The sequence below is a fragment of the Pelophylax lessonae genome, assembly GCF_965119305.1.
Source record: "Pelophylax lessonae genome assembly, chromosome: 1".
Classification (NCBI taxonomy): Eukaryota; Metazoa; Chordata; class Amphibia; order Anura; family Ranidae; genus Pelophylax; species Pelophylax lessonae.
Window position 1 is genome coordinate 682778437 of NC_138768.1, and position 27434 is coordinate 682805870.

The 27434-nt window shown below is 42.9% G+C and overlaps 1 protein-coding gene across 15 annotated transcripts in view; it reads left to right on the forward strand.

Annotated features, from left to right (window-relative positions):
- The window catches only part of RAPGEF2 (Rap guanine nucleotide exchange factor 2), a 455748-nt gene that overhangs the window by 315118 nt on the left and 113196 nt on the right, over window positions 1-27434 (forward strand). For 2 of the 15 annotated variants that reach the window (XM_082243615.1, XM_082243617.1), the window contains exon 1: window positions 16738-16846. The exons of 10 other annotated variants lie outside the window; for them this stretch is intronic. In XM_082243615.1, coding sequence (XP_082099741.1) covers window positions 16787-16846 — 60 coding nt within the window. In that variant the 5' untranslated portion in view covers window positions 16738-16786. Of the gene's footprint in view, window positions 1-15140; window positions 15264-15425; window positions 15628-15664; window positions 15899-16737; window positions 16847-27434 lie in introns of those variants that run through there. 3 more of the 15 variants (XM_082243621.1, XM_082243620.1, XM_082243616.1) reach the window with 3 other exon arrangements.

Here is a 27434-nt window from a genome sequence, read left to right on the forward strand (position 1 = left end):
AATTGCTAGTTTCTTTTTTGTCTCTGGCTTCAGTACTCCAAGACAACGACTCAAACCGAACATACAGCAAACTGAGACAGACTGTTACACCTAAAGAGGATCTTCGCCCTAGAAAGAAAAAAAAAAAAAAAGGCAGCCACAAATACTGTATTAAAAAGGCACCTTCTGTTGAAGGGTCCAGCTCCATCCTCACCTGGGTTGGTTCTTCGCCAGTCCTCAGGTCCCTGGTGCTGGCCTGTTTAGTGTGGAAAGCCGGCTGTGACCCCTTGCGGCTTCACAACTGGCTTCCCACTCCACATGGGCGAGCTGTGCTGCGCTTTGTGAATGGTGTCTCCGCTTTCAGGGACCTGTGATGGGTCCAAGATGGCTACAGGCAAAGAGGGGAGGCGGGAGCTGGTAGCTATCAAAACTTGGTAACCGCCCCCAAATAGACAATAGCGGGAAGGGGTGGGCAGAGCTGCTGTTTGTAAGAATTCTGTACTCCCTGCGCTCAGTAAAAACATAAGTTGTATATAGGAGATTATTCCAGGAGGGGTTGTGCCCCTTGTTCCATTTTAAAGACTAACTCGAGCAACATGTTAAATTTCATGCCGGCATATAGGGTGTAACATATTGCTAGGCAACCCTTTCCCCCATGAGAGCGTGTAGGTGTTCTTTATCCCCTTAAGCAGCTGTCAAATTTGAACTTGACCTACACAAACACATCAATCGTTTACAGAGATCTGAATAAACTTCAGCGACAGCTAGATTTGTAGTTGTCAATGAAATAGGAGTGCGGAGATCAGCACTCGTAGTCGATTAGCAATTCCTCCAGCTAGGAGCCTGCTATCGTGCCTTTGATCCCCTGATTGTGGGTGCAAAGCTTTGCAGGCTTCTGAAAAAAAAATGCACAAATATGTGCATTCATTAATATTAAATAATATTATATATATATATATATAACAAGGGGTACCTAGCCTTCAACTCATGGTGAATTCCTGGAGGTCTGCTTTTAAGTAATTCAAAAAGTAACGAGTTAAGGGAATTGCTAGGACAGCCTAGCCACCAGCATTTTCAGAGTGATCAGTAATGGTACAGTCTATATTCCTCTCAGTAATGGCTTTCTTTAACCTGTTGTTGGCAATCACCCAATTTACATACAAATTGCTCAATAAAGATGAAAGTCACCCATGTTGTTTAACCAAGTTGAAAACTGCCTGGATGTCTGGATTTATGCATTATCATGTAACCTATTTGGGTTAACAGATATGTTTCTAGTCTTTTTTTGTGCTTGGTGATGAACATGGCGCCATGAACCTGATGCTAACAAAACAGCACTTTTCTTTTTTTTTGGAAAATGTGCCTTCTGTATTTCGTTCCTGTAGCTTTTCTTTATAATAAATTTTTTCTTGATGGATTACAAAGGCTACATGCTGATATTATCAAAGGTTTTCTTTCTCATTGTTAGTGACCTCACCAGAAGCCATCTGTGTGACTGATTGACAGACTTGATTCTTGGTAAAACGAATCACACTGCATGGAATGGTTGGCTCATTTTTCATTCCCTGGAGTCCTATAATTAGGCCTTATAGCTATGAATTATTATCCCATAATGTTTTCAGTTCAGATGTGTGAATCACTAAGAAAACTTGTATGGTACAGTTAAGTAGTTCTATATACTATGGAGACTAGTAAAGTACTGAAACTGCATTTTTAGGTCCCAGGAATAATAATTGTAATGTGCATTTGCAACCAATCAGACATTAACTATGATGTAACTGCAGTAAACTGAAATTAAATTGAATGCTATATTTTTTATATCAGCACTACGATTTGTAAAATTGAAACAACCTTTTGGTTATCCAAAAAGGATTAAAAAAACTACCACATGCCTAAAAACTGGTGATAAAGGTAGAACCCAGCAGGTTTATGAGCAGATAATCTGACTAAACAATCTGATATGCATATTGTGTGTTGATTGTTCAAACATTTCTATAGCTTTTTTGATCAAGAGTATTGTAATAATGTATATGAAGGTTTTTAGACTGTTTTCAATGAAATCTAAAGAGAGGTAATTAGAGCATTTGAGCAGAAAGTCGTGTGGCTCAGCTGTGACTAGTATGCTGCACAGGTCTCCAGCTCTGTTGCTAGAAGTCTATTTTTACAAGTTGCATCATCTTTGCTGCAGAGCACAGAGGTCTACAGGGAATTGCTGTTCTTTTCACTTGTCTTGAAAAGAAAGCTTCACTTGATGTCATAATCTGTGCGCACGATATTTATTTCAAAATTAAAGGGTATGTGAGAGCAGGTTGATCATTTTCATTTTCTGTTATTTGTTAATCTGGACTTGAGCTATGGAAGATGTCTCTTGTGCTTCCCCCCCCCAAAAAAAAGCTTTACCAGATACAGTGGTGCCTCTGTAGACAACTAAACAAAAATAATTTGTTTTGCTAGATATAAGATTTTTTAATTTTTTTTTTAAATTACATGTTTCAAATGGTTTTACATCTGTGTGTTAGTGGTAACTCTTGATAAAATCTGTGTTTTAGCCCATGTTATGGCAATGCACATGGCAGTGCATATGCGATGGTACCCCAGCTCATATATAGTTCACAAATACACACATATATATATATATATATATATATAGTAGGGATGCACTAATACAGGCTTTTTAATTATGAGCACCGATTCTTTTTCTCAAATACTCGCCGATACTGATTATGGATATCTATTTTTAATGTTATTTCAGTGCAAATTTAAAAAGAGTAGAATACGATCTTTTAGTCCAGTTCAGATGCCATTTCTAGTGTCATACACTTTAAAAATTCCCACCTAGACCAGTGTATGAAATTGCGCTTAAACCAGCCCCTCACGTATGTGAACCCGGACTTGAAGGTACCAGATTTAGTATCAGAGCATTTTCACAAATGCTCGTGAAAATGCTTGTCTAAATATCTATATATACATACACACTATATTACCCAAAGTATTGGGGCGCCTGCCTTTCCACTCACATGGTCTATATAGACATGGATGAGCGAGTATGGGGTGGAGGAACTTGACTGGCCTGCACAGAGTCTTGATCTCAACCTGATAGAACACCATTGGTATGAATTAGAGCAGAGACTGCAAGCCAGGCCTTCTCTCCCACATCAGTGCCTGACCTCACAAATGCGCTTCTGGAAGAATGGTCAAACATTCCCATAGTCACACTCTTAAACCTTGTGGACAGCCTTCCCAGAAGAGTTGAAGCTGTTATAGCTGCAAAGGGAGGGCCAACTCAATATTGAGCCATACGGACTAAGACTGGGATGCTATTAAAATAAAGTTCATGTGAGTGTAAAGGCAGCGTCTCAACACTTTTGGTAATATAGTGCACACACACGTTATAGCTGAGTTCCACTCAAAAGTGGAATTTCCGCTTTAAGGCCTAATGACCCCCTGACATGCCACATTTGGCATGCCATTTTATTTGGGGGGGGGGGGGAGCTGGTACCTAGTTTTGACAGGTACCTGCTCCCACTAGGCGGCATGAGCAGAAGTTCTCCTCTCCCCCTCCTTCCCTGCAATCTTCTGTGACACATCAGAAGTCCCAGAAGTTTGCCTGTCCACTTGGAACGCGCAGCAGGACGCGCAGCACGACTCGTGCATGCGCAGTGCGCGCCCGGCTGTGAAGCCGCAAGCTGTCGCCAGGAAAAGTGTGAAAACAAGGTCAAAGGGTTTGGTAAGGTCTGCTGCAATACTGGTTCCCAAGTATCTATTATAGGATAGAGCCCCTGTTCTCTCCCCCGGGGCGCCGGCATCACTACTGTGGGCAACCGGTTGTGACAGCTTGCGGCTTCGGGTCACACTACGATCGTCGGTAGAGCGGGAGAAAGGCGGAGCGGCTTATGTAAACAAGCCGCCTGTCATTCTCCCCTGTGTAAATATGGAGATCAGACGGTTCTACTATGTAGAACCGTTGATCTCTGTTTTTACACTAGTAGCCATGTCCCACTACAGTTAGAATCACGCCCCTAGGACACACTTAACCCCTCCCTGTCCAATACAGTTAACCCCTTCCCTGCCAGTGTCATTTTTACAGTAACAGTGCATATGTATAGCACTGATTACTGCAGTAATGTCACTGGTAACCCCAAAAGTGTCAAAAATGTCAGTCAAGGGTCCGATCTGTCCACCGCAATGTCGCAGTACCACAAAAAAAAAAAAACGCAGATCGCCGCCATTACTCGTTAAAAAAAAAAAACACCAAAAATGACAAAAATCGTTCCCTTTGTTAGTAAACGCGATAACTTTTGTGCAAACCAATCAAAATACGCTTTTTGCGATTTTTTTTTTTTTTACCAAACATATGTAGCATAAAACAAATTGGCCGAAAATGTTAAAAAATTTAGATTTTTAAATTTTTTTGGGGGGGAATTTCATATAAAAAAAAGTGAAAAATATTGTTATTTTTGCAAAATTTAGGCTCTTTCTTTGTTTATAGCGCATGATCAAAAAATCGCAGAGGTGATCAAATACCACCAAAAGAAACCTCTGTTTGTGGGAAAAAAAGAACGTGAAATTCGTTTAGGTACAGCGTCGCACGACCGCGCAATTGTCCGTTAAAGTCACGCAGTAAAAAATTGCAAAAAACCCCCTGGTCAGGAAGGGGGTAAAATCTTCTGGGGCTTAAGTGGTTAAGGAGATTCACCGTCTCTATTTGCCTTGTTATCATTGAAAGTGAAAATAAAATAAAACCCCAAATTTTGGGTTGTCCCTAAAAAAGTAATAGAGGGGACATTTTCCAATGGAAACACTAGTTCTGGTGACCTGGGGGTCCCCAAGAAATTGCCTTATTTACAAGCATTTCCTCTCACTTCCTGTTTGGCTATGGAACAGAAAGTGAAGGTAAATCTCCGCTATGGGACACGGATGGCGAAAAAAAAAAACCTGACATGGGTTTTAACCCTCCTTTGCTCTATCCAAAGTGATAAAAAGGTTTTGCCTATAGTTTTACTTAAATATTTAAATTTAATAAGGAATGGTAATGTTTACATAGGGTCCGGAATGTCCTACCTTTAACACAAGGAGATGATTAGTAGCAGTACTTGTTCCTTATCCCCAGAACCTGTGGCTCCTTATTGAAAGGTGATTTGGAAACCCTAATGCGGTTGTTGACAGTCATTTTTGGCACATTTATCAGTAAATGGTATGAAATGTGAGGGCCAGTTAGCAGTGTATCTTGTGCTGTTCATATAGCAAATAATTGAAAACCAGCCACTGTGCCAGCCACATACAATTATTTGCTTATACTGTAATCATAATTAAAACAGAAGCTATAGAAACTTCTGAAAAATTGTCTTATTTTGTTGTCAGTTTTTTAGGGGGGCAGTGACATTGGAGGACATTTTTTTATCTTTTTGAATCCTAGCCTGAAGCTTAGAATTTAGATTGGGGTCATGCAGTAAATGTACACATAACGGCCCCTGCCCCCACCCTATCAGTCAATTTTCACCACTATAACCAGCCTCAGGTGATGTTCTCAGACAGGCAGTACAGACAGGAAACTGACCGTGTAGTTATTTAATTAGTAATGGTGACATTGTTCCTTGCGATGTGTATTTGTATCTGTCTGTTAAAGATTACTGAAATGATGATGGATCTTGAAACTGGCGTTACCTCCTCCCTTTGCTACACCATTGGGTAAAAACCTGTAACCAATAACATTTAGTAGAAGATTTGAGATTACATTATTGAAAAAGCCTTCATGATCAAATAAAATCACCTTGGCTGTGTAGTCTTGTGCATTATTGGTAGAATATTTGTGGATGGAACATCGTTCTGATCTGGCCAGGCAAAATATGTAGGTTGTCTGCAGCCTAGAAGCTAGCCCACTGTAGTAGGCATTGCCTCTCCACTAGATTACGGGTCCCATGCCAAGATACTGCCCTGTTGCAATGGGAACACAGGAGGTCAGCCACTGGACATGAGCACCATTCAGAGGACGTGTTGCGTTTTTTTTTTTTTATGAATACAAAGCATTCTCTGAGTTGACGCTGTAAATAGCATGATGTTACTGCCCCACACCTCCACCACATCCATTTAGAAAATGCGTTGCATTCTTTAAAAAATACTAAGCGATCTCTGAATGACATCTGTATTGAGCAGCCAACCTGTTTTCAGAATGCAGCAGGGCAGCTCCTTGGCACAGGCCCCGGAAACCAGTGGAGATCACCATAGTTCTAGTTCCTCTTACTGTGTTCCAGCTTCTAATCTAGAGGGATATTACAGGTATGGGATATGTATAGTTAATAGGTCAAAGCTATGTAAATATGTAAAAACATCTATACCCGAAATCTTTCTTTAACAGATTAGTTTAGTAGTATGGCAGATATTGGCTTAGTTAGTAGTATGGCGAATATGTTTCTGATATTTCCAAAATGGCATGCCTCTCAAGTTTATGAAATAACAAAAAAGGAACATCTTTTAACATGTAGTAAAGAAAACACCCCTGCCATGCCCCAAAATATGCAGACCACAAAGAATTAAAACACACAAAAGTAGTGGTAAAATCCATAAGTGCGTCTTTCACAATTGGTATTTTAAAAAAAGCCGCATTTGGGGGGGAAAAAAATAAATATTAGCTGACTCCAGCCTTACCTTCTGCCTTGCACAGTTTTACAGACACCTCTCCAGTACTGAAATTGCTAATTTATTTTGATGCAGGTTGTGAAATCCCCACATTGTGCAGTATAAGCTGCAGCAAGGTAGATAAAGCCAGCTTAATTTCCTGGCTAGAGGATATCCAGCATCTTCTAGCTCAGCCTTTTTCTACCAGGGTGCCTTGCAGTTTCTTTAGAGGTGCCTTGACAAAATACCTAAAAATTGTTAAACAATTGTGTATAAGCCAGCAGGTGAATCAAGTCTGCCATTTAATTATACAAAGACACAGGTTTTTATTGTGCACCATTAGGACTAGACATTGGCATCCTAACAACCAATTTATGTCATCAGCTGATAAGGAGAATGTATGTCGCCTCCAGAGCATCCTTGTTTGACCCTCCTCTACCTCAGCACTGGGGTAGCTGACTGATGGAGAGAAATTGAGGGAGAAGAGAAACACTGGAATACTAGCCAAAACCAATGTGCAAACGTGTATTTGCTGTGGAAGAATAAATCCCCTCCAACATTTGGTGTCCTACGTGTGGATGTTGCTGCATTATGTAAAACTATTAAAATAGCTTTTTACATTTTAGAATGGGGTGCCTGGAAATTGTCCATAATTTAAAGGGAGCCTTGACTGAAAAAAAGATTGAGAAACGCTGATCTTGCCCTTTTCTCCCCAGCTTTTCTGTTCCTAGCCCTCTTTTTTAATGAATTTGATTTCAGTTCAGTCAAGGCTCAGCTTTACTTGTGGGCCTTATAAAAGCTTCCTATTTTCAGAAAGCTATGTACAGCACATGAATGGCCCAACATCCAGCATCCATGATCTTCCTGCATTGCATGGAGAAGCACAAAGACCTAGAGATGATGTCACGTTAATAAGGTATCTAATGAAAACCAGGTCTTATTTCATAATTTCATTAGCGTGTTACTGGGGAGGTTCTTTACATCAGATCAAAAAGAAACACAACTGAGGAGGAAAGAGGGACAGTCCCTCCAAATTCGGGTACAGTTGGGAGCTATGCCTAGCCCTACATAAGGATGTGATGTAAAGCATGGTACACACTAGCAGTTTTTTCTTTCGCTCGACCCAGTGTGCTGGAAGAAAAAAACTGAAGAGCTCAGGAGGAGCCAATGTACTAATTATCCGATGTCAGTACAGCGGTACAGCGATCCACCCTGCTGAGCTATTGTGTTCTGCTAGAGGGAGGCTCCAACGCTCCGGTCAGCGCTCTCAGCCATTGGCTAAGAGCTCTGATCAGATGCCGATCGGCAGACCTTTTTCACTCATGCCCTTTCGACAGAAGTCAGACGTTCGACCGGCTTATTTTCGACTGGCTGCTGTTGAACCAGCTGATACTGCCTGATGTTCGGCCCGTATGTATGGGGCTTAAAGCCCTATGCAGGGAAAATCTTCCCAAGTGAAAACAAACAGCCAGAAAAGGCTTAAACCATCTGCAACTCTCTTCAAATATAAAAAAGGTTATAGGCCCCTTTCACACAGGCTTTTCGATCAGGTCCGTCTGTCAGTTTTACAGGCGGACCTGATCGGATGCTCCATGCAGCCCCTTGGACATGTCCGCTGACACCCGCTGCTATCCGATCTGATCCTGTCCGTGAATCCAGACGGATGGAAACCCTATTTTCCATTCGACTGGAGGATGGGATTGGATGAAAATGTACAGGTGGACCATTTTCATCCGATATCCCATAGAGGAGAGCGGGGATCTGACAGGTCTGCCTATGCACGCAGAGCGGAGATGGGCCTGTCCATCCCACTGAGTAAAACAGAGTACGTCGGGTGGAAAGCCCGTGTGAAAGGACCCTTAGCTTTAAATACAGGTTGAGTAATCGGAGCATTGAGGCCCATGTCAATTCTTCCCAGGTGGTGACACTGATGCCTTCCTTCTTCACTCTTTGCATAGAAGAGTCAAATATTGAGTCTCCTTTTAAGGAGATTTCCCAGCCATCTGGAAAATATATCTTCAAAATAACAAGCACCTCTGACTGCTGAGAGACAATTATCGCCCTTTTGGCAATCAGAAACAGCCAAGTTATGCTTACAATCAGTGGCATTAACTTTTATTATTCAGTCATTATTTTTTTATTATTCAGTCATTTAGACAGCCTATGTATGACTGTTGATTTAAAGCATTAACATTTGGACTACTATTTTTCTGTCTTGAACCTGGTCACACACCTAACTATATTCTTATTAGTTTGGTCTTTTGTTGTAAACTGTGGAAGAGGCTTTCACTCAACAGGAAAACTTTGTCTGCGTAAGTTTTGGAAACGCAATTAAAATGTGTGGAAGGAAACAGATTTCCGGCACCAGCAGATTGTTTTGTGTGAGCCACCACCCTGCCTTTTCCTCATGCTTACCTACAGCTGGGCATGAGGTCCGTGTGTCTTACTAGTTTGACATCTGTGTGTTGCAAACATGAAAACTGCCTGTTTATATACACTATAGGACTTCTACATGCCCATCATATGTGCCTTCAGTGTAAAGTTTGAGGGCACTACGTCTACAGTTTATCTTAAAAATAGGAGTCACTGTTTTCTTTGTCTTTAGAAAGACAATCCATGCAACAAATAATAATGGTGAACTGCTTATTCTACCATGGAATGACTTCACAACTCAACCCATATTAGCTGAGGCTCCCTTCCAGCAGTGGAAGCTTCTGCAGCTAGAGCCCTGGAAGTGGTATTCTGAGCATAACTGGCATATAACTGGTGTGCCTGCCTAGAACCCTGTTTCCAGGGGGTGGATAGAGGCACTCTTTAACACATTATGGGAGGTAATAATAATTAAAAGCCTTCATGGCAGTTTACAGTTTTATATTCTGAAATTTTCTTGTGTAGCATACCCAAGCACTAATCTTTGGCAGACCTGTAGCCTTCTGTGTTATGACTCTGTGCAGGAAACCACCTTCTTGAGCTGTCTTATGTGTTACTTTCAAGAAAAAGTGGCATTTGAACCACTGAATGCATTGTAAAAGCGCACACAGGAGGGCACACACACCTAGTGCATTCCCGAAGTTTAATTGTGTAAAACAAAGCATACAGTCTAATGGATACTCACAAAAATAAATGTATATACGTGTTGGATGACTCCAAATCTCAATCCAGTGTGGGAATAGCGTGACCAAACTCTCCGTAACACTGCGCTTGCAATCTGACTCGTTCCAGTGACGCACCCACTTCAGAGCTCTGAAGAAGGAGGTCAGCTTGCCAGATCAGCATTATGGTGCGTTGATTGAAATTTATGCCTAATACACATGGGCTGAATGTCGGGAGACATCGGCTGGTTCAATAAAAAACATCTGACATTCGGCTGTGTGTATGTCAGCTGGTCTGACAAAAACCAACTGAGCATGCTGAAAACCAGCAACCGACTGGCTCCCAATCCAATGGCTGAGGCTGCTGAACAGTGTTATGACTGGGGGCCGTCCCCCTGTCAGAACACAACAGCACAGCAGGGAAGATTGCTGTACTAATGTCAGATCATTAGTACAGTGGCTCCGACTGGATCTTTAAACTATTAGTGTGCACCAGGCTTTAGTGTCATAACACCTTTATACATTCATTTTTGCGAGATCTATTTGGCTGCATGTTATGTTATATGCAATAAACCTTTGGTAATGCACTAGGAATGTGTGCTATTTAAAGCCCCTTTCACTCAAGGAGTCCGTTTAGATCCGCCTGTCAGGTTTTTTTTGTGGATTTGAACGTACATGCTTCTCTATGGGGCATCTGATGTCAGCGGGGACATGTCTGCTGACATCCGATACGATCTGTCAAAACCGGATGGATTGAAACCCTATTTTTCATCCGTCTGGCGGATCGGATTAGAACGGACAGACGGTCCCTTCCCATCCGATTCCCCCATAGAGAAGAATGGGGACCTGACAGCTGTGTCTCCGCACACAGCACGGAGACACAGCTGTCATCCACCTGCTCAGCGGAGGATCGGCGGATCGATCCCCCGCTGAGAAAAACAGAGTCCACTTGACAGACTCCGTGTGTGAAAGGGGCCTTAGGCTCCATGCACACTGGCTTCAAAATCGCAGCTACTACAGGAGTTTTGTGTTCTGTCTGTAGAAGCAGCTCAATGCTGTCCTATGTGTCCATGCACATTAGAATAATTACAGGCATGTTTTGAGCTCAAGGTTTGGAGGCAGGAAAAAAAAAAACCTTCTGGTTTGTGTTTCTAACAGGAGTTTACTGGCAGAAAAAATGCAAAACTCTTCTAAATTCTGTACAAAAAGTGCTCTATATGAGCTTTATTTCCTGTCAGGGGAACTATTGATTTTTAAGCCCAGTGTGCATGGAGCCTTACAGTGATCTACTAGATTCCCCAATCTGAGGAGGCCTGCACTGGCGAATCATACATGAAGGATGTTATTCTATTCCATTGCTTTAGGTCAGGGGTGGGGAACCTACGGTTCGGGGGCCGTATGCGGCCCCCGAAGTCATCTGGTCCGGCCCCCCATGCAGCTAAGTCTGTGTCTCTCAGCTGATCTGTCAGAATGGAGCCGATGCTTCCTGTATAGTTCCTGCTCCGTTATGACAGTCTGAGTGAGTCACAGGCGAAATGATATCAAATGCACTCCGCCTGTGAACAATACAGGAAACATCACCTATTCCTCCAGCGTGGCGCTGCTACACTTCTCCTAGCCAGTATTTCCCGCCAGCAGCACACACAGCAGTAGCAGCCAGAACCAGCTGTACCAGCCAGAGCCAGCAGTACCCACAGCAGAACCAGCAGTACTAGCCAGAGCCAGCAGTACCTACAACAGTACCATCCAGCAGTACCCACAGCAATACCAGCCAGCAGTACATGCTAGCAGTACCAGCCTGAGCCAGCAGTACCCACAGCAGTACCTGCCTGAGCCAGCAGTACCCACAGCAGTACCATCCAGCAGTACTCACAGCACAGTACAAGCCAGCAGTACCAGCCTAAGCCAGCAGTACCAGCCTGAGCCAGCAGTACCCACCATCAGTACCAGCCAGTTGTACCCACCAGCAGTACCAGCCAGCTATACCCACCAGCAGTACCTGCCAGCAGTTCTTTTCAAAACTTACCACTACAAAAAAGTCGACTGTGCTCCAGACTGACCGAAGCAAACCTGGAAAACCAGTTGCGAGTAACAACATCATCAATACCAGCTAACATCACACACCTCACCAAAGAGAAGCAGTAGCAGCCATCACATTAGGGGTGAGTTAATTAAATGTTTGACCAAATATAACAGGCTAATTTTTAAGGTGATAATTTTGTACGGCCCCTGAATGGTTTTATAAATACCCAAATGGCCCTTGGCAGAAAAAAGGTTCCCCACCCCTGCTTTAAGTGATCCACTGCAAAACTAGACTGGCAGAAGTGTTTGTAATCTGTGAACACATTGGCCTACAATTTACATACAGATATGGGGGTCATTTAGAAAATGAAAAAAATGTTAAAAAAAAACTGAGCTTGTTTGATGGAAGTACCTTGATGCCAAAATTGTGCACACACAGTGCAAGTGCTGAGAGATTGTATTGTTCTATTAAACAAAACATTTACAGTTTGCAAACTATGGTCTTCAATGTTCTATTTTAGGTGGGGTCCTTTTATGTGCTGGGTAGGAACAAAACTGAAGTGATTCCATCATAATCAGACTACATCGGTTGGTTTCTCATTCACCAGTGTACTTCCCTGGTTCTCGGTATTGGCTAGTTGTGCTGTTCTTATTCTGTGACTTTGCCCCAATCTGCTGTTACATTAGCGGTGTTCAGAAGGAATAAAAATGTCATACTGTAGCTCTTTTGGACTAGGAAAGTTAAAAGGCAGTCCATATTGTAACTTTTGCCATCTTAGTGTCAAAACAGATTCCAGGTTCTTTCCTCTCTAACCACTTACAGAATGAAAGCAAGTAGGGTTGCACAGATACCGATACCACATGTGGTTTCCCTCACCTCTCTTGTGTGAACCCAGGCTTGTCATAGTCATACCTCTTTGCAGTGCGATTTGAGCCCTTTCCTTTTCTATGGGCTCAAATTGCACTGCAAAGGTATCGGTACTCTGTACCTATCAGCGAGCAGATGACCTAAAGTATCGGTACTCCTACTCACCTGTAAAAAAATTGTATCGGTGCCCTAAAAAAAAAAGCATGTAATTGTTTTTTTGTTTTTTTTTTTATAAGTATATGTAAACCCTAGCAATGAATGTTTGTTTATTTACTCCCTTTTCCCAGCTCTGGAAAAGCTAGGAAATGTAAAAGTTATCCCTGCACCTGCACTGCAAGGGTTTATTGCTCATTTAGGTCTAGAAACCTAGAATAGAAAATCTATTTACCTGATTCTCTGCACTGCTAGACCAGTCCCTGCGTCCTCCTTTCCCCCATGCTCCATTGTTCTAAGTTCATGATGTCATTAAGTACCGTGCAAGGTCTGTATTGGGGCGTATTGACACCAGAGTGTGGGGGAGTGCCATTTGCCAGGGGAGCGAAGGATCAGGTAAGTTAAAGTGCTTTTATTTTTCCCCTAGATTAAACAAGCAGTTAACCCTTGCAGGGTTTTGCTCTTTCTGTTTATTAAGAGCAGAATAATATCTGTTGATCCCGCCAGAAATGTGAGTTTATAATTCCTGTACTCTCTGCCTGTGTTGTTATCAGTTAGTAGTCTTCCCAGCCCTGTCTTTGAACTACAGAACACTTATATTATAGCGATGAGATGGGGATGTTTTCGGTGGTACTAATGGCGCTTTTCCACTGCATGGAACGGATCTGTTTGGCTCGGTATGGCACTTTTCCACTGCATGGTACCGCATGGTACGTGTTAGAACGGTTCGGTGCGGTTTGGTACCGCAGCGCTTTTCCACTACATGGTACTGCTCGCTTAAACAGTACCACCTCGGTTGTGGTTCCAAGCGTTCCGGACCTATACCATATCCCACAATAATTTGCATGCAGCCTTGATTGTTTGTCACTACTAGCCACTGATTGGTCAGAGAATCGTTGTAATTCCACCCACTTACTACTTTAGTGGAAAAGCAAACTGAGCCGAGTAGAGCCTATACAGCGCCGAAAGGTGCCGACTCGTACCACGCAGTGGAAAAGCAAACCGAGCTGAGCAGGACCAAGCAGTGCCGAGTGGAGCCGAGCCGGTACTTACAGTGGAAAAGTGCCATAACATACTAACTAATCTGGGGTGACAACCAACGTTCCCTCTAATTTTTTACTGTGCTGAGTAAATAAAAAAATTTCTGAGCGCAAACCTTTAGACTGAGCAATTCACGTCATCTGCGGCTGCGCGGTCTGAATTTGTGCTTCACGTCTGTGAATCAAAGGCTATCAGCGCAAAAAATTGTGATTATTCCAAAAATCAATATAAAATGCAAATGGTGCTACAAATCATATAGTGAATATAAATTGTGCCAAAATCAATTGTGCAATATTGTGAAACTTCACTAAATAAGTGACCCGGCAGCACCGACTGCCCACAGCATTGCCCCCAATCAATGCAGAGTGCCCACAGCATTGCCCCCAATCAATGCAGAGTGCCCACAGCATTGCCCCCAATCAATGCAGAGTGCCCACAGCATTGCCCCCAATCAATGCCGAGTGCAAGCGTTCCCCCCGCAATACCCGTGCACTTACCTCACGGTCACGGCTGCTTCTCTTCAGTCGCCGACACCAAGCGTCTCCTCAGTCCTCCCGCCTCCTCCTCGGCCAATGGCATTGGGTTTGCCTTTCGGCCAATCAGGAAGTAGGAGGATCCGCTCCCTGATTGGCCAGGATTTTCATTCGCTATTGTCACACAATGGGCGGGCTCGGCTTGGTGCGCATTGCTCACTACTGTCGCTTCACGTCGTCTGCGGCTGCGCGGTCTGAATTTGTGCTGCGCGGGGCCGTCAATTAGACTGCGCGTCCGCGCATGCGCGCACCTTAAAGGGAACATTGGTGACAACCCTGCTCCTTCATAGTCTGGTGAAAGAACGTTCTCTTCTTTGATGAGGAAGTGTCTTACCGGCAGGATCACCAGGTGAAATGTAAAGCTAAAAAAAATACCGTAGGCAGCAATATATAAATTGTTTGTTTTTTTTTTTTGAGTTTAGATGTACCTTATGTAACCCAAACTCTTTGCTGTCGCCTGATTGTTGTAAACGGTATCCCAAGTAGATGATGTTTAAATGCTTCCATGGGCATTGTATTTGTAGAAATAATCCTAAACCTAGATGTCACCACTGTAAAACATCTGCAGGTCCTCTACCATCTACATAAATGTGGTGTGTCCTAAAAAATGAACTGCTAGCAAGTAGTGTTCATTTAGAGCCCTGTTATCTGCTTTGTTTTATGGGGCATCTCCAGAGCCTATAAAAGCTCCAACCTTACAAGGATGTAGGTGGAAGGACATTAAAAGCAGTGGCACTATGCTTTCATGCTTGGTGGCAGAATCCTAATTAATAAGGAGGGCCCATACTACTGTATCACATTGCACGGCTTTCGTCTCTTGTACAATTTTGCCATGTGCTGCCATTGACAGCCCAAATAAAATGCCACACTGCCATGCAGTACTGTTGCTGCTGAATATTAAATGGAGGTTTTTCTTATTTTGTGAGTCTGGGGGAGTGAGTCAGATGTGAAGTCATCAAGGTAAGAGCTGTTTAACCTTTTCCCTGCTGAAGGGCATTCCTAGCTGTTGCAGGGCATAGAGATGTGGTCTTCCTAGACTGTGCCAATGCAGTGTCAGAGCATGGGTGTGCCACACTTGTATGTGGAGGAGGAGGTGGGGGAATATTATCTGGGAGCACCTTTTTGGATGATTTGTCATTTGGTTCTGCTTATTACTTTGACTTCATTGGACTGATTAGAAGCCAGTATTCACTGGAATCCCACCCTCTAAAAGCTGCTATAGCACCGACCGAAGGCTGCCTCTGTCTTGTCCATTTTTACTACCTTAAACGACTGAAAGAGTTAAGAACGTGAGGGGGCGATCCTGGAGGAATGCGCCTTTCATGTGAGTTGAATATTTCAGAATATGAGCAGCGAAGACACTAAGGGGAGAATTCTGCTTACAGTTACATCACTAGCCTTGCACATCATCTGTGCCTGTGCAGGTTAGCAGAACACACTGCAGTCACTTGTTTTTTTCGGCAGGAAGCAGCAATGCCGATCCCTTCCTAAGAGGAATTTATTTCTTATTTAGAAAAGGAAGCCTTCTCGCTACCCAGGAAATGGCTTTCCTTGTGCGTTGCTATGCCAACTGCCTGCAGCCATGGTCCCACAAAGTAAGCACAATAATGTAATTATATTGGCGTATTACATTCTGACTCTGGGTGTTAGAGAGGAGGGGGCTTGTATTTGTGTGAATGTGTATTACTGTAATGCTAGCAAGTCTTGGGGTTAGCGATATGCTTGTTGGATGCAAGGGGGGCAGTCATGGTATAGCGCAATGTCAGTCAGTGTCGCCCAGCTATGATTAATTGTAAAAACTTGGGTTAGTTGAGCATAGCAGAGAGCACTGGTCAGTGATCACACTGCATCTTTAGCATCCAGGGAGGAGGTGCCTGGAGCCCCCCTCCCATCCACACATACCACATTATTGTATGTCTGTGCATGTCAGACTGAAAGAGCGACTATCTGTAAAACCTGCATTTGCAAATGAAGCTGGAGTCCTGTATTTGCAATGCTTGGCTGCTCACTGAGGGCTGGCTCCTATTCTGACTAATCCAATACAATATTAAGCCTTTTTGGAAAGGACTCTGTGGGCGGTCAGCCATTTTAGTTTTTTTTTTTTTTTTTTTCTTCTCCCTTCACCCCTCACCCCCGCCACTTCCAATCCACCCCCTCTCCTCTTCCTCCTCCTCCTCTTCTCTTTTTCTTTTCCTCCTATTCTTCAGTTTCAGCTATGGTCTAAAAGAATGCTGGATGGATAAGATTTCATTAGTCACTTTGCATACAGAAATGCTGGGGCTCCCAGCATTGTAAAACATGGAGACAGATGCTGCTGTGAGGACTGCTCCACTGCATTCAGAGCTGAGCGATTTTCTACTGCTTTCCGGCACATTCTCCCTTTCTCTGCCTCGGATGGTTTTAGGATTGTCTTCTACTTCATGTCTGTGGATGTGAAATTCACACACCATGTTTAAATTCATCCTAGCCTCTGTTACCTCATTATGAAACCTCTTGCATTCTCATCTAGCCATGGAATTATGGGCCAGCAGGAGAAACACTATGTGAGTATTTGATGTGGCATTTCATAAATAAAGGTGCTTATTTGTCTGTGCCTTGCGTGGAGTGAAAGTTATTGCGACAAGTGCTTGGCGAAATGACATTTCCATCATTTATTTAGTAATTTATGGCGCTATACTCTGAAATTCTGATTTACAGGCTGCAAATGATAGCAGCTGGTACATGTTGATTGTGAGCCCTTACTTATTTCATTCCATTTTCAAGCATCTCCTTTTCTGTTTCCTTAGCAACTGAGTATCCCAAATTTCTTAATTTTCATAGTCATTTAAAAGGAATTATGTTGTAATCAGCAGAAGAAAAGTATGTATTTACATACATTTGTTGAGAATTTTGTATGCTGTTCGATTTTGTGCGCATATTGCATGCAAATTTGTGTTTCTATATTTATCACATTTGTAATCGTAAGTTGCACATTTTGTAGTTTGTCAAGCATTGAAGTTTTAATGAAAAACATTGTGCCTTCACCAAGGGTGATAATTACAGGTTTCTATGGTGACGGGAATAAAATTACATAGCTTGAGTAGATATGTTACCTTACAGCATGCATCCCCTCTTTCTACCAAAGCGTCAGCATATATTTAATTCTGCTTCATTTAACTGTTTAATTTCTAGCTAGGTTAGCTAATGCCCCTGGCAGTGTTTAACCTCTGCCATGATAACTGTATAACTTGGGGTGGTTTTATCTGTGATTTGTTGTTTTTTTTTTCTATCTAGACTTTGGCTCAGCAAGGGTTAAGTAGATTGTTCGCTTGCGTTATAATTGATCCCATGAGTCAGCTCCACTTTTGTCACACAGTAATCCCTATGTTTGTTTGAAATGCGCACATAGGCAGAACACCAAAACTACTTTTGAGCTAAAATAGGTGAAACCGGATTGGCTGAAAAGTAGCAGGCCCCTCAGCCCTATACTGTGCATATTCAGATGCCCAGCTTGTAATTTTGGTGTCGTCTTGGCATACATAAGTGAAATAGATCTGCGTTAGGAATGCAGTAAATGGCATGGCGCATCATGTGGTTGTCGTGTGGTCACGTTTCCTTGGCTGTATAGTGGGTCAGGGAGGGATAAACTGGTGCCTGCTGTAGGCCAGGACACAAACAGTGGCATGTGGTGTTTTGATTTGAATGTTTTCCCCTTTCAGCAGCACTCTCCTGACACTCTCTGTCTCTGGCTGTCTTGCCTCACTACAATACAGCTCATTAAGTCCAAAGATCTGCTTGCACACGGCTCCTTTAAAGCGGGTGTGATTGTTAAAGATAGGAACAGTGTTTTCAGACAAGCTGATCCGGTCACATGACTGCTGTAATGCAGCAATACGGGGAACTTTTATTTTGTGGTTTTGTCACAGAATCATTTTTGGAAGTAGTTACTTATGTAGTGACTCTTTGGAAAATCCTAAAGAAAACTCATGGTTTTGATTTTTCAATGTAAAACTTCTGGTGCATAAAATCTTTTCTGCAAATGTTTACAGGCATTTTATAAAACAATTGGTAATTCATTCATATGATGTGGACCCTTTCTTCGGTTATATACACCAGGTAATGGACTAATTTCACAACCCTTGCTTGGTTGCCTTGAAGGAACACAGTTATGATTAAGTATGTTGAGAAGGTACCTTAGTTGAAGCTTATCTGCAATTAAAAAATATAATCTGTTCTGTATGTGCACTGACAAGCAAAAAAAGACATTACCAGCATAGAAATCTTTCTTATTCTGAATGTCTTGATGTATCTATACTTTTGTGTTCCATAGACTTGCTCTCTTTAATGTGTATTTGGGGAACTAAAACAAATTTTGTTAGATAGTTTTTGGATATCATTGTTTCCCGCATTTAATAGTGCTAAGAGCGATAACCAGGAGTTGGTTGGCAGACCTTTTTTGGTCATGAGCCTTTGACAGAAGCTGCCATACACACGAGCCGAATGTCGGGTGGTTTCTTTTGAACTGGCCGATGCCGGCTGACATTCGGCCCATGTGTGTGGCAGCTTCTGGCGAAGGCTCATGACCAAAAATGATCTGCCAACTGGCTCCGGGTCAGCGCTCTTAGCCAAAGGGTAAAGGCTTAAGCTGTTGAAAGATGAATAGTGATTGGTCAACAGTTCTCTTTTTTCTGTTTCTATATGAGTGCTGATGTCTTCTATAGATTAAAGCAGTGATTTTGAGCCTGAGTGTCCAAACTCCAACAGGTGTACAGAGTGGCCTGTCAGAGGTCATGTGACTGTGTCCAGAGGAGGGGGGGGGCAGAACTCTGCTCACCCCAACATATGAGAGAGGGTGAGTTTGAGAGAGACAGGGGACTGAGAGAGAGGAGAGTGAGGGGGAAAGATGAGAGAGACCCTAGCTCTGTCCCTATCTACAGTCCCTGCTCTGCCCCCCCACCCCCCACCAGTAGGTCTGTGTATAATTGTGTCCAGTACCTTCTATGCCAGTCTCTGTGTGCTCTCTGCTCTGTTCCTTCCAGCGGCTCCCTCGCAGCCTGCACTTCCTGTCCATCCTCATCTTCTAGGCCCCCCCATCAGCCTATTCTCTGGGCCTCACTGTTGATGTGTTAGTGGAAAGGAGGTTTTAGGAGTCCAGGCCCTGGAGGGCACCGGGAATGCTGCTCCTGTTACAGGCCGCTTTGGGGGTCAAGAAGGTAGTGAAGCTCTTTTCTCCCAACTGGGCTCTCAAGCCTATCTGTTTACCTTCCCCCCAGAGGCTGTGGGGCTGCCCACCCACTTGCCGTGTGCAGATAAAGTCCTGCACCTCGACCTCGCTGCTGTTTGCTGCTTCGCTACGCCACCACGAACCTGGACTCTCCATGGATCGCCAGACTGCCCGCATGCCTACAGAAGAGGGCTCTGGGTGCCAGAGCTGTGGCACACGTGCCATAGGTTCTTCATCACTGGATTAGAGTAATGGTAAATAGGTCCTGGAGGTGTATTGAAAGATAACTATCCATGCATGCAGTAAGTATTTAATATATAACACCACTTATCGACTTTTTAAAATTTTTTTTAAAAGAAACCCGTAAAAGCTTTTAAGATTCTACTTGCTTTTCTTTTTTAATCTTTTTTAATCCATTAATATAACAATCAGAGTGGTTTAAACATATATATCTCTTACGTCCTCTGACAGTCGCCGCCCCTCATATAGTCTTCACCAATGGGTATTGACCTTTTATCCACAGGAGCAAGCTAGTATATCGTACATCACGGGACACAGAGCAGCCATATTCATTACTATCTAGGTTATACGCCATCTATAGGTGAATGGACACTGGCGATCAACAAGACAGGAAGTTCTCCTCCATATAACCCCTCCCATACAGGAAGCACCTCATTTTTTCCGCCAGTGTCTGTGAAACCAGGAAGGGGCATGTCCAGGACGCATTGGCATGCACGTGGCTTGCGGGCATGCACGTAGCACGCCGAACATGCGCAGTAAGCGGCACGAATGGCACGGCATTTCAGGAGTGTCACCGGCGGCGCAAGCTTCTGTAAGACGCTGGAGGAGACACAGCGCAACAGCATCTGGGTGTGTGAGTCACTGTGGGTGCATGCTTATAGGCATTAACAGTTTCTGCTACTTTTGGAATAACTGGGCTGTGTGTGATAAGCTATTCAGCTTGGCACAAGTCTTGAGTATACTAAAGTTAGTAGCTCAAGTTTTTTCCTGCATAAAGCTATGTCCTCCAATAAGAGGAGTGGGGGGCACAGCAGGAAGGGGCACGAGTGTGCCGCCGTTAGGATTGGAAGATCCAAGCCGAGCTTCCTCTATGTTTACCTCCCCTGAGAGGCCAGAGGTGACTGGCCAATCTGAGCCATTACGGTTGTTAGGCATAGTAGCCACATCTAGTGCTTCTAGTGCTTCTGTCTCAGCCTATGTCACTAAGGACCATTTGGCAACGGCTTTAGCCGGCCTTGAGGGTAAAATTGCTGGCATGATTGCTTCAGCGTCACAAGTAGGGAGAAAACGTGATAGATCCCCTTCACCTGAGCCCCCCCTGTTTTAGTTCAGGATTGGGCAGAGGATGTGGAAGAAGTAGCTATAAATGGCTTTGAAAAAGGCCAGGCAGAGGATTCCACTTCTGGGGAGTCCGGGTCTGGGGAGCCATTCTCAGCATCTCAATCCCAGAGATTACTGAAGTGGTAGTATACTCCGCTTTCTAATTTTTACCTACAGGTAAGCCTATAATAAGACTTACCTGTAGGTAAAATTAATATCTCCTAAACCTGCACAGTTTAGGAGATATTCACCCTGCATGCAGCCGCTGACACCAGGCGTATCTTGCTGGACCTTCAGAGCACCTTGCCGCAAAGTGAACTCCCGCGCGCATGCAACGTCATCGCGGCTCCGGCCACTCACAGCGGCGGAGCCATCGAACCCGGAAGAGATGCCAAAGGAACATGTCAGCTCCCTCAGTGGTGTCCGGGCGACCTTGTGGGGGCTTCGTTCTAAGGTATTTCATAATATGCTAGTATGCGATGCATACTAGCACATTATGCCATTGTCCTGCAGGTTTTTGTTTTTTTTTTTTGTTGTTTACACACAGGATACAACCGCTTTAATTTAGTCTCTCACTGAAATGGTCTGGTCTGGATTTAAATGACCTCCCTTAATGGCCATACACACTATAAGATTTTCTGAAGACTTTTTCCTTCAGATTTACCTTTTCTGCCTGCCAGATTGCATACAAAATGGAAAGTGTTTAGGTTTGACCTCATATTATCTGGTTTTGGTAAATCTAAAGGAAAATGTCTTCAGAAAATCTTAGTGTGTATGGCCCGAGATTTCTCATTAGGCCCATTACGCCCTCCCCAAAATCCTCAGGCTTTTTCCTTACATCCGCTCTTAGAGAAGATCGTATATGCTGTTTGGGATAATCCTGATAGGATTTTTATTCCTCCCAAAAGGCTTTTTGTTGTATCCTATGGAGGAAAAATTCACAAGAAAATGGAGTGTACCTACAATGGATACTGCTATTTCTTCTGTGAACAGAAATGTAACTTGTCTTAAAGATAATGCTCAGGTTTTTAAAGATCCAGCTGATAAGATATTAGAATCCTTGCTAAAAGCTTCCTTTGCTGGGTCTGCAATACAACCGGCAGTGGCGGCTATAGGAGTCTGTCAGTCTTTGAAAGACCGTATTAAAGGAGTATCCAGGACTGTTCCTTCTCAAGGAGAGTCTGTTGAAGATTTGGCAGGTCTACCTCGAGCTTTGTGTATTGCAGTAGATGCTCTTTTTACAGCAAATGTTACGGTTTGCTCTTTTATCAGTTTATATGCGCAGAATCCTGTGGCTCAAAAGCTGGTCTGCGGAATTACCGTGTAAAACAAAAATTGCTGGCTGGTTTTCCCCTTCATGGGGAGCGCCTATTTCTAGTTCTTTAGTTCTCTCTGATCTATGCCTTTCCTCCGGTTCAGCTGCTGCCATGACTTCTGCGTAGGATTCAAGAAGAGGGAAAACCAGTGGTGGCTCCAGCCTGGCCCCGGAGGATTTGGTATGCACAAATTCTACGGTTGGCAGTGGTAAGGCCTTGGGTTCTCCCACTGTGCCCAGACCTGCTCTCTCAGGGTCCGATATTCCACCCTGCTTTACAGTCTCTACATTTGACGGCTTGGCTATTGAAGCCTAGATTTTGAGGGAGCGGGGCATATCTGGCCCTGCAGTCTCTACCCTGATAAATGCTAGGAAACCAGTCCCTAGGGGCATTTCTTGGTGTGAGGCCAGGAAGTGGCATCCCTGTAAATATATAATTGGGAGAATTCTAGCCTACTTGCAAATGGGGGTAGATATGAAACTATCCTTAGGCACTATTAAAGGTGAAATTTCATCTTTTTCCAAAGACCAATTGCTTTGCATTCCTTAGTTTGAGACTTTATTCAAGGGTAGCTACATATGCTTTCGCCAGTGAGGACACCGTTGTGTCCTTGGGATTTAAATTTGGTTCTGGCAGTTCTACAGAAACAGCCTTTTGAGTCCATTCGGCATATTCCTCTGGTTCTTTTGACCAGAAAGTTAGTATTTTTGGTTGCAGTTACTTCAGCTAGAGGAGTATCAGATTTAGTGGCTCTTTCTTGTAAGGAGACATTTTTGATTTTACATCAAGATAGGGTGATTCTACATCTACACACAAGGTTTTTTCCCAAGGTGGTGTCCGCTTTTAATTTGAATCAGGACATTATACTGCCTTCCTTCTTTCCAAATCCTCAAACAGCAGAGGAAAATTTGTTACATTCTCTCAATGTAGTACGTGCATTTAAGGTCTATTTGAAGATGACAGCGCAGATTCGGAAGACCGACCTTTTGTTCGTGCTGCCAGAAGGGCCCAGAAAAGGGCAGGCAGCATCTAGATCTACAATTTCTCAATGGATTTGCCAGGTTATTATCTGGGCGTATAGCTTAAAAGGGAAGGTTCCACCTTTTCCAGTAAAGGCACACTCTACCAGAAGAGTAGGTGCCTCTTGGGCAGTTTCGCCATCAAGCTTCTTTGGCTCAGATTTGCAGGGCCGCTACTTGGTCTTCAGTACATACGTTCACTAGATTCTATCAAGTGGATGTGAGGTCCCAGGAGGAGTCTGCATTTGGCCGCAGTGTGCTGCAGGCAGTTATGTAGATCTATTCGGTCTGATGGCAGTTTTTTTATATATTGTCCCTCTCCCCTCAAGTGCATTGCTTTGGGACGTTCCAGATTGTAATGAATATGGCTGCTCTGTGTCCTGTGAAATAAGATCAAGAAAAACTGATTTTTCCTACAGCTTACCTGTAAAATGCTTTTCTTGGAGTACATAACGGGACACAGAGGTACTTCCCCTCTTGTGTGGGATGTTTATTGCTTGCTACAAAACCGAGGTACTTCCTGTACGGGAGGGGTTATATAGAGGGGGACTTCCTGTCTTGTGGAATGCCAGTGTCCATTCAACTATAGGTGGCGTATAACCCAGATAGTAATGAATATGGCTGCTCTGTGCCGTGTAATGTACTCTAAGAAAAGGATTTTATAGGTAAGCTGTAGGAAAAATCTGTTTATTCTAGGCTTCCAAATAGACATATATATTTGTATCTTTTAATAGGTGATAACAAAACACGTACGGTGTTTGTATGTGCCTGTCAGTAGTCAATTAACAAGTCCTCCCACCAACAATATGACACAATTCAGTTTCTTTGAATTAAGTATAAGTAATTTCTTATGATCCCTCAAAACATTTGGTGACACTGAAGTACTGACTCCCTATTTTATGATATATAAGATATATACATTGCAGCTGGTTTGGAGGTGTGATGTCCTTATGTCAGCTTCCATCAGATGATCGTACCAGGTTGTTAGCATTTAATTTAGCAAATATTACCATTTGGTTTCTTACAGCTCTGTTGTTAGAGATAACTAGAGTAGCTGACACTCAGCCTATCTGTAGAACTCGAGTTGCTTAGCAACATATTAATGTTTCGGCAACTACCACAAAGCCATGTTGAGAATAAGATGACAAGAATTAAATGGTAGTCGACTCGTACCTGACACAAAGCTGACTTCAGGTGCTGGTCGTAACTATCCTGGCCATAATATATATATATTTTTTATTTTGTATAAGAGGGCCTAGAAGCTAAGAGAATGTCTGAACCCCGTCACTTATCTCTGCATTTAGGGTGCTTTGATGTGGCTTATAAAGTTTGTTGAATTCTATGGACATTACATCTGCCATGTCCATTGATGCCTGTAAGCAATGCTAATTTGGTCCATTGTGCAGTGGACTAATGCTGGCCATACACTAGCCAAAAGATCGTTCGAAAAAATCTGTCATTTGGTCCGATCATTCGTTTTTCGTCCAGTTAATGGGCACAAATAGAAAATCGTTTTTAACTTTTCAGAGCCGAAAAATCGAAGGAACAGTTTTGAAAATCCGCCGATCGAACGATAAACGAACGATAAATTGAAAGGTTAAAGCGGAGTTCCACCCAAATTTTCAACTTAACAGATTTCAGCAATAATATAGTTTTTAAAAATAAATTGGGCTATAATTTTTTTTTTGGATCACTTGCCTTATTTTAGAGGATTGTTTGTCCTACTTCCTCCTTCTGCCGCCGCAGCCCCTGGACGTCACTTCCGGTTTCACATTAAGTCCTGGGAGATGTGTGTCATCAATCCCAGGAGGCAATGGGCATGGCCAGCCGCTCCTCTCATTGCCGATCGCAATCTACAGTGCATGCGCGAGATTGCGATTGGCATTCTGGGTAGCCAGCTTGCAGGGAAATTAGGAAGCGGCGAACACAGCGGCTTCAGACGCCCACACTGGAGATGGCCGCGCTCTGCAATGATTTTTAAAAGTAAGAAATTATCTACAATCAAATACTGTACTGTACGGTATTCTGAGAATAGTGTTAATGTAATTGGCAATATATTAGTATTAAAGGGGTATTTTTATTTAAAAAAAGTATTTTCGGCCAGAACTCCGCGTTAATGTGTTTCTTGGCCGACCTGTTTGCACTAGGCATATGTGACAGACAGAAAGAAAAACTGATTCATTTATGTCCATTGAACGATTTATCTTTCGAAATTCGGTCATTACATAATGGCATGATCGTCTGCCCTCAAGGTAGATTTTTTGTTCGAAAATGCTTTCGTCCGATATTTCGGCTAGTGTATGGCCAGCTTAAATGCAGTGTCTCAGGTTAAGTCCCAGGTACTCCTTGAGTGCTTGCGAATTTGGACAGGAAGATGTCCCACAATAGTACACTGAATTATCACATTGCACATAAATCGACATTCTCCTTATGAGAATCAGGCACTGATGTTGGGCAAGAAGGCCTGGCTCGCAGTCTCCGCTTTAATTCATCCCACAGGTGTTCTGTTGGGTTGAGGTCAGGTGCGGTTGAGGTTGAGGACTGGCCTGTGCAGGCCAGTCAAGTTCCTCCACCCCAAACTCCCTCATCCATTTCTTTATGGACCTTGCTTTGTGCACTGGTCTAAATCATTTGGTAGAGGGGGATTATAGTGTGGGGTTGTTTTCCAGGAGTCGGGCTTGGCCAATGAGGGGAACTCTTAAGGCATCAGCATACTAAGACATTTTGGACGATTTCATGCTCCCAAGTTTGTGGGAACAGTTTGGGAATGGCCCCTTCCTGTTCCAAAATGGCTGCGCACCAGTGCACAAAACAAGGTCCACAATGACAGGGATGAACGAGTGTGGGGTGGAGGAATTAGACTGAGTCCTGACCTCAACCCGATAGAACACTTGGATGAACTAGAGTGGACAGTATGAGCCAGGCCTTCTCGTCCAACATCAGTGCCTGACCTCACAAATGCGCTTCTGGAAGAATGGTCAAACATTCCCATAGACACACTCCTAAACTTTGTGGACAGCCTTCCCAGAAGAGTTAAAACTGTTATAGCTGCAAAGGGTGGGCCAACCCAATACTGAACCCTACGGATTAAGAACTGAGATGACATTAATGTTCATGTACGTGTGAAGGCAGGTGTCCCAATACTTTTGGTAATCTAGTGTATGTTTGCACCGTAATCATTCAGTAGCCAAATTATGCATTGCTGCAGTCCATTGTGATGCTTGTAGGAGGTAGCTGAAGGGTTTGCACATATAGCATGGGTCAGATATCTTGTACATGTTCCATTGTCCAATTCTTTACAATACTTTAAAATAGCAAAACAAAAATTATTATAAATAACTTTTTTGGATCTTTTTACTCTATTTTTTTAATCTTAATATGTGGGCACATCTTAAAATAAAGAATATGTTGTATTCCAATTTCCAATGGTTGTTTTGTCTATGCTGACATGCGTAGCCAAGTACAATTTAGCTGACATATTAAGTTATAATGGAGAGTGAACGATGCAAATATTAAAGTGTTTGCTCATATTAGCTTGATTCTCCAGAGCATTTGGTCGAGGGACAGGAACTTTGCAGATTCTAATATATTTATAGACCTTGTGCTAAGCTGTGAATTTTAATATATCAAGGCTCCCATAAATTACCTTTTATATGCCTATGATTACATGGAAGCAGACTTTATTTTGGTTTGTCAATATACAGATGTACATGAAGGTCAGAGAGATTTATTATTGACTAACGTTTTTCTTGGTTTATTTAGTATTAGTTATTGTGAAGTGATTTGCCATTCTCTTTTGTGAAGGGTTCTTGGGGGACTGAGTGCTATAAATCCAGTAGACATGACAGTGTTCAGTGGATTTCTGGCTGTGTAACCTCTGCGGACTTGTGAAAACAACTTTCAGGATAATTTACTCAGGCTTTTACTTTTTGAAGAGTAAAGATTTGGAATACAATTCACTGTTTCTGACTTTTCTCCCGAGGATAGATTGTATGCTTCAACTATTCTTAAATTTTTTTTTGATCATATCTCTCATTAACTGCCTATCCTTTTGCTGGAAAGAGATGTTTTGGAGTAAAATGGACGAAGTGAGCTAATGAAGATCAGTGAATAGAGGTTAAGCAGAAGGCAGGCTCTTATTTTAAAGCAATGGGATAAGGGAAAATAGGTGTTCATCCCATTACCTACAAAACTTTAACCAATAAGAACCAGCATCCTAAGCAATTTTCATATTTTACTTGGTTGAAAGGAG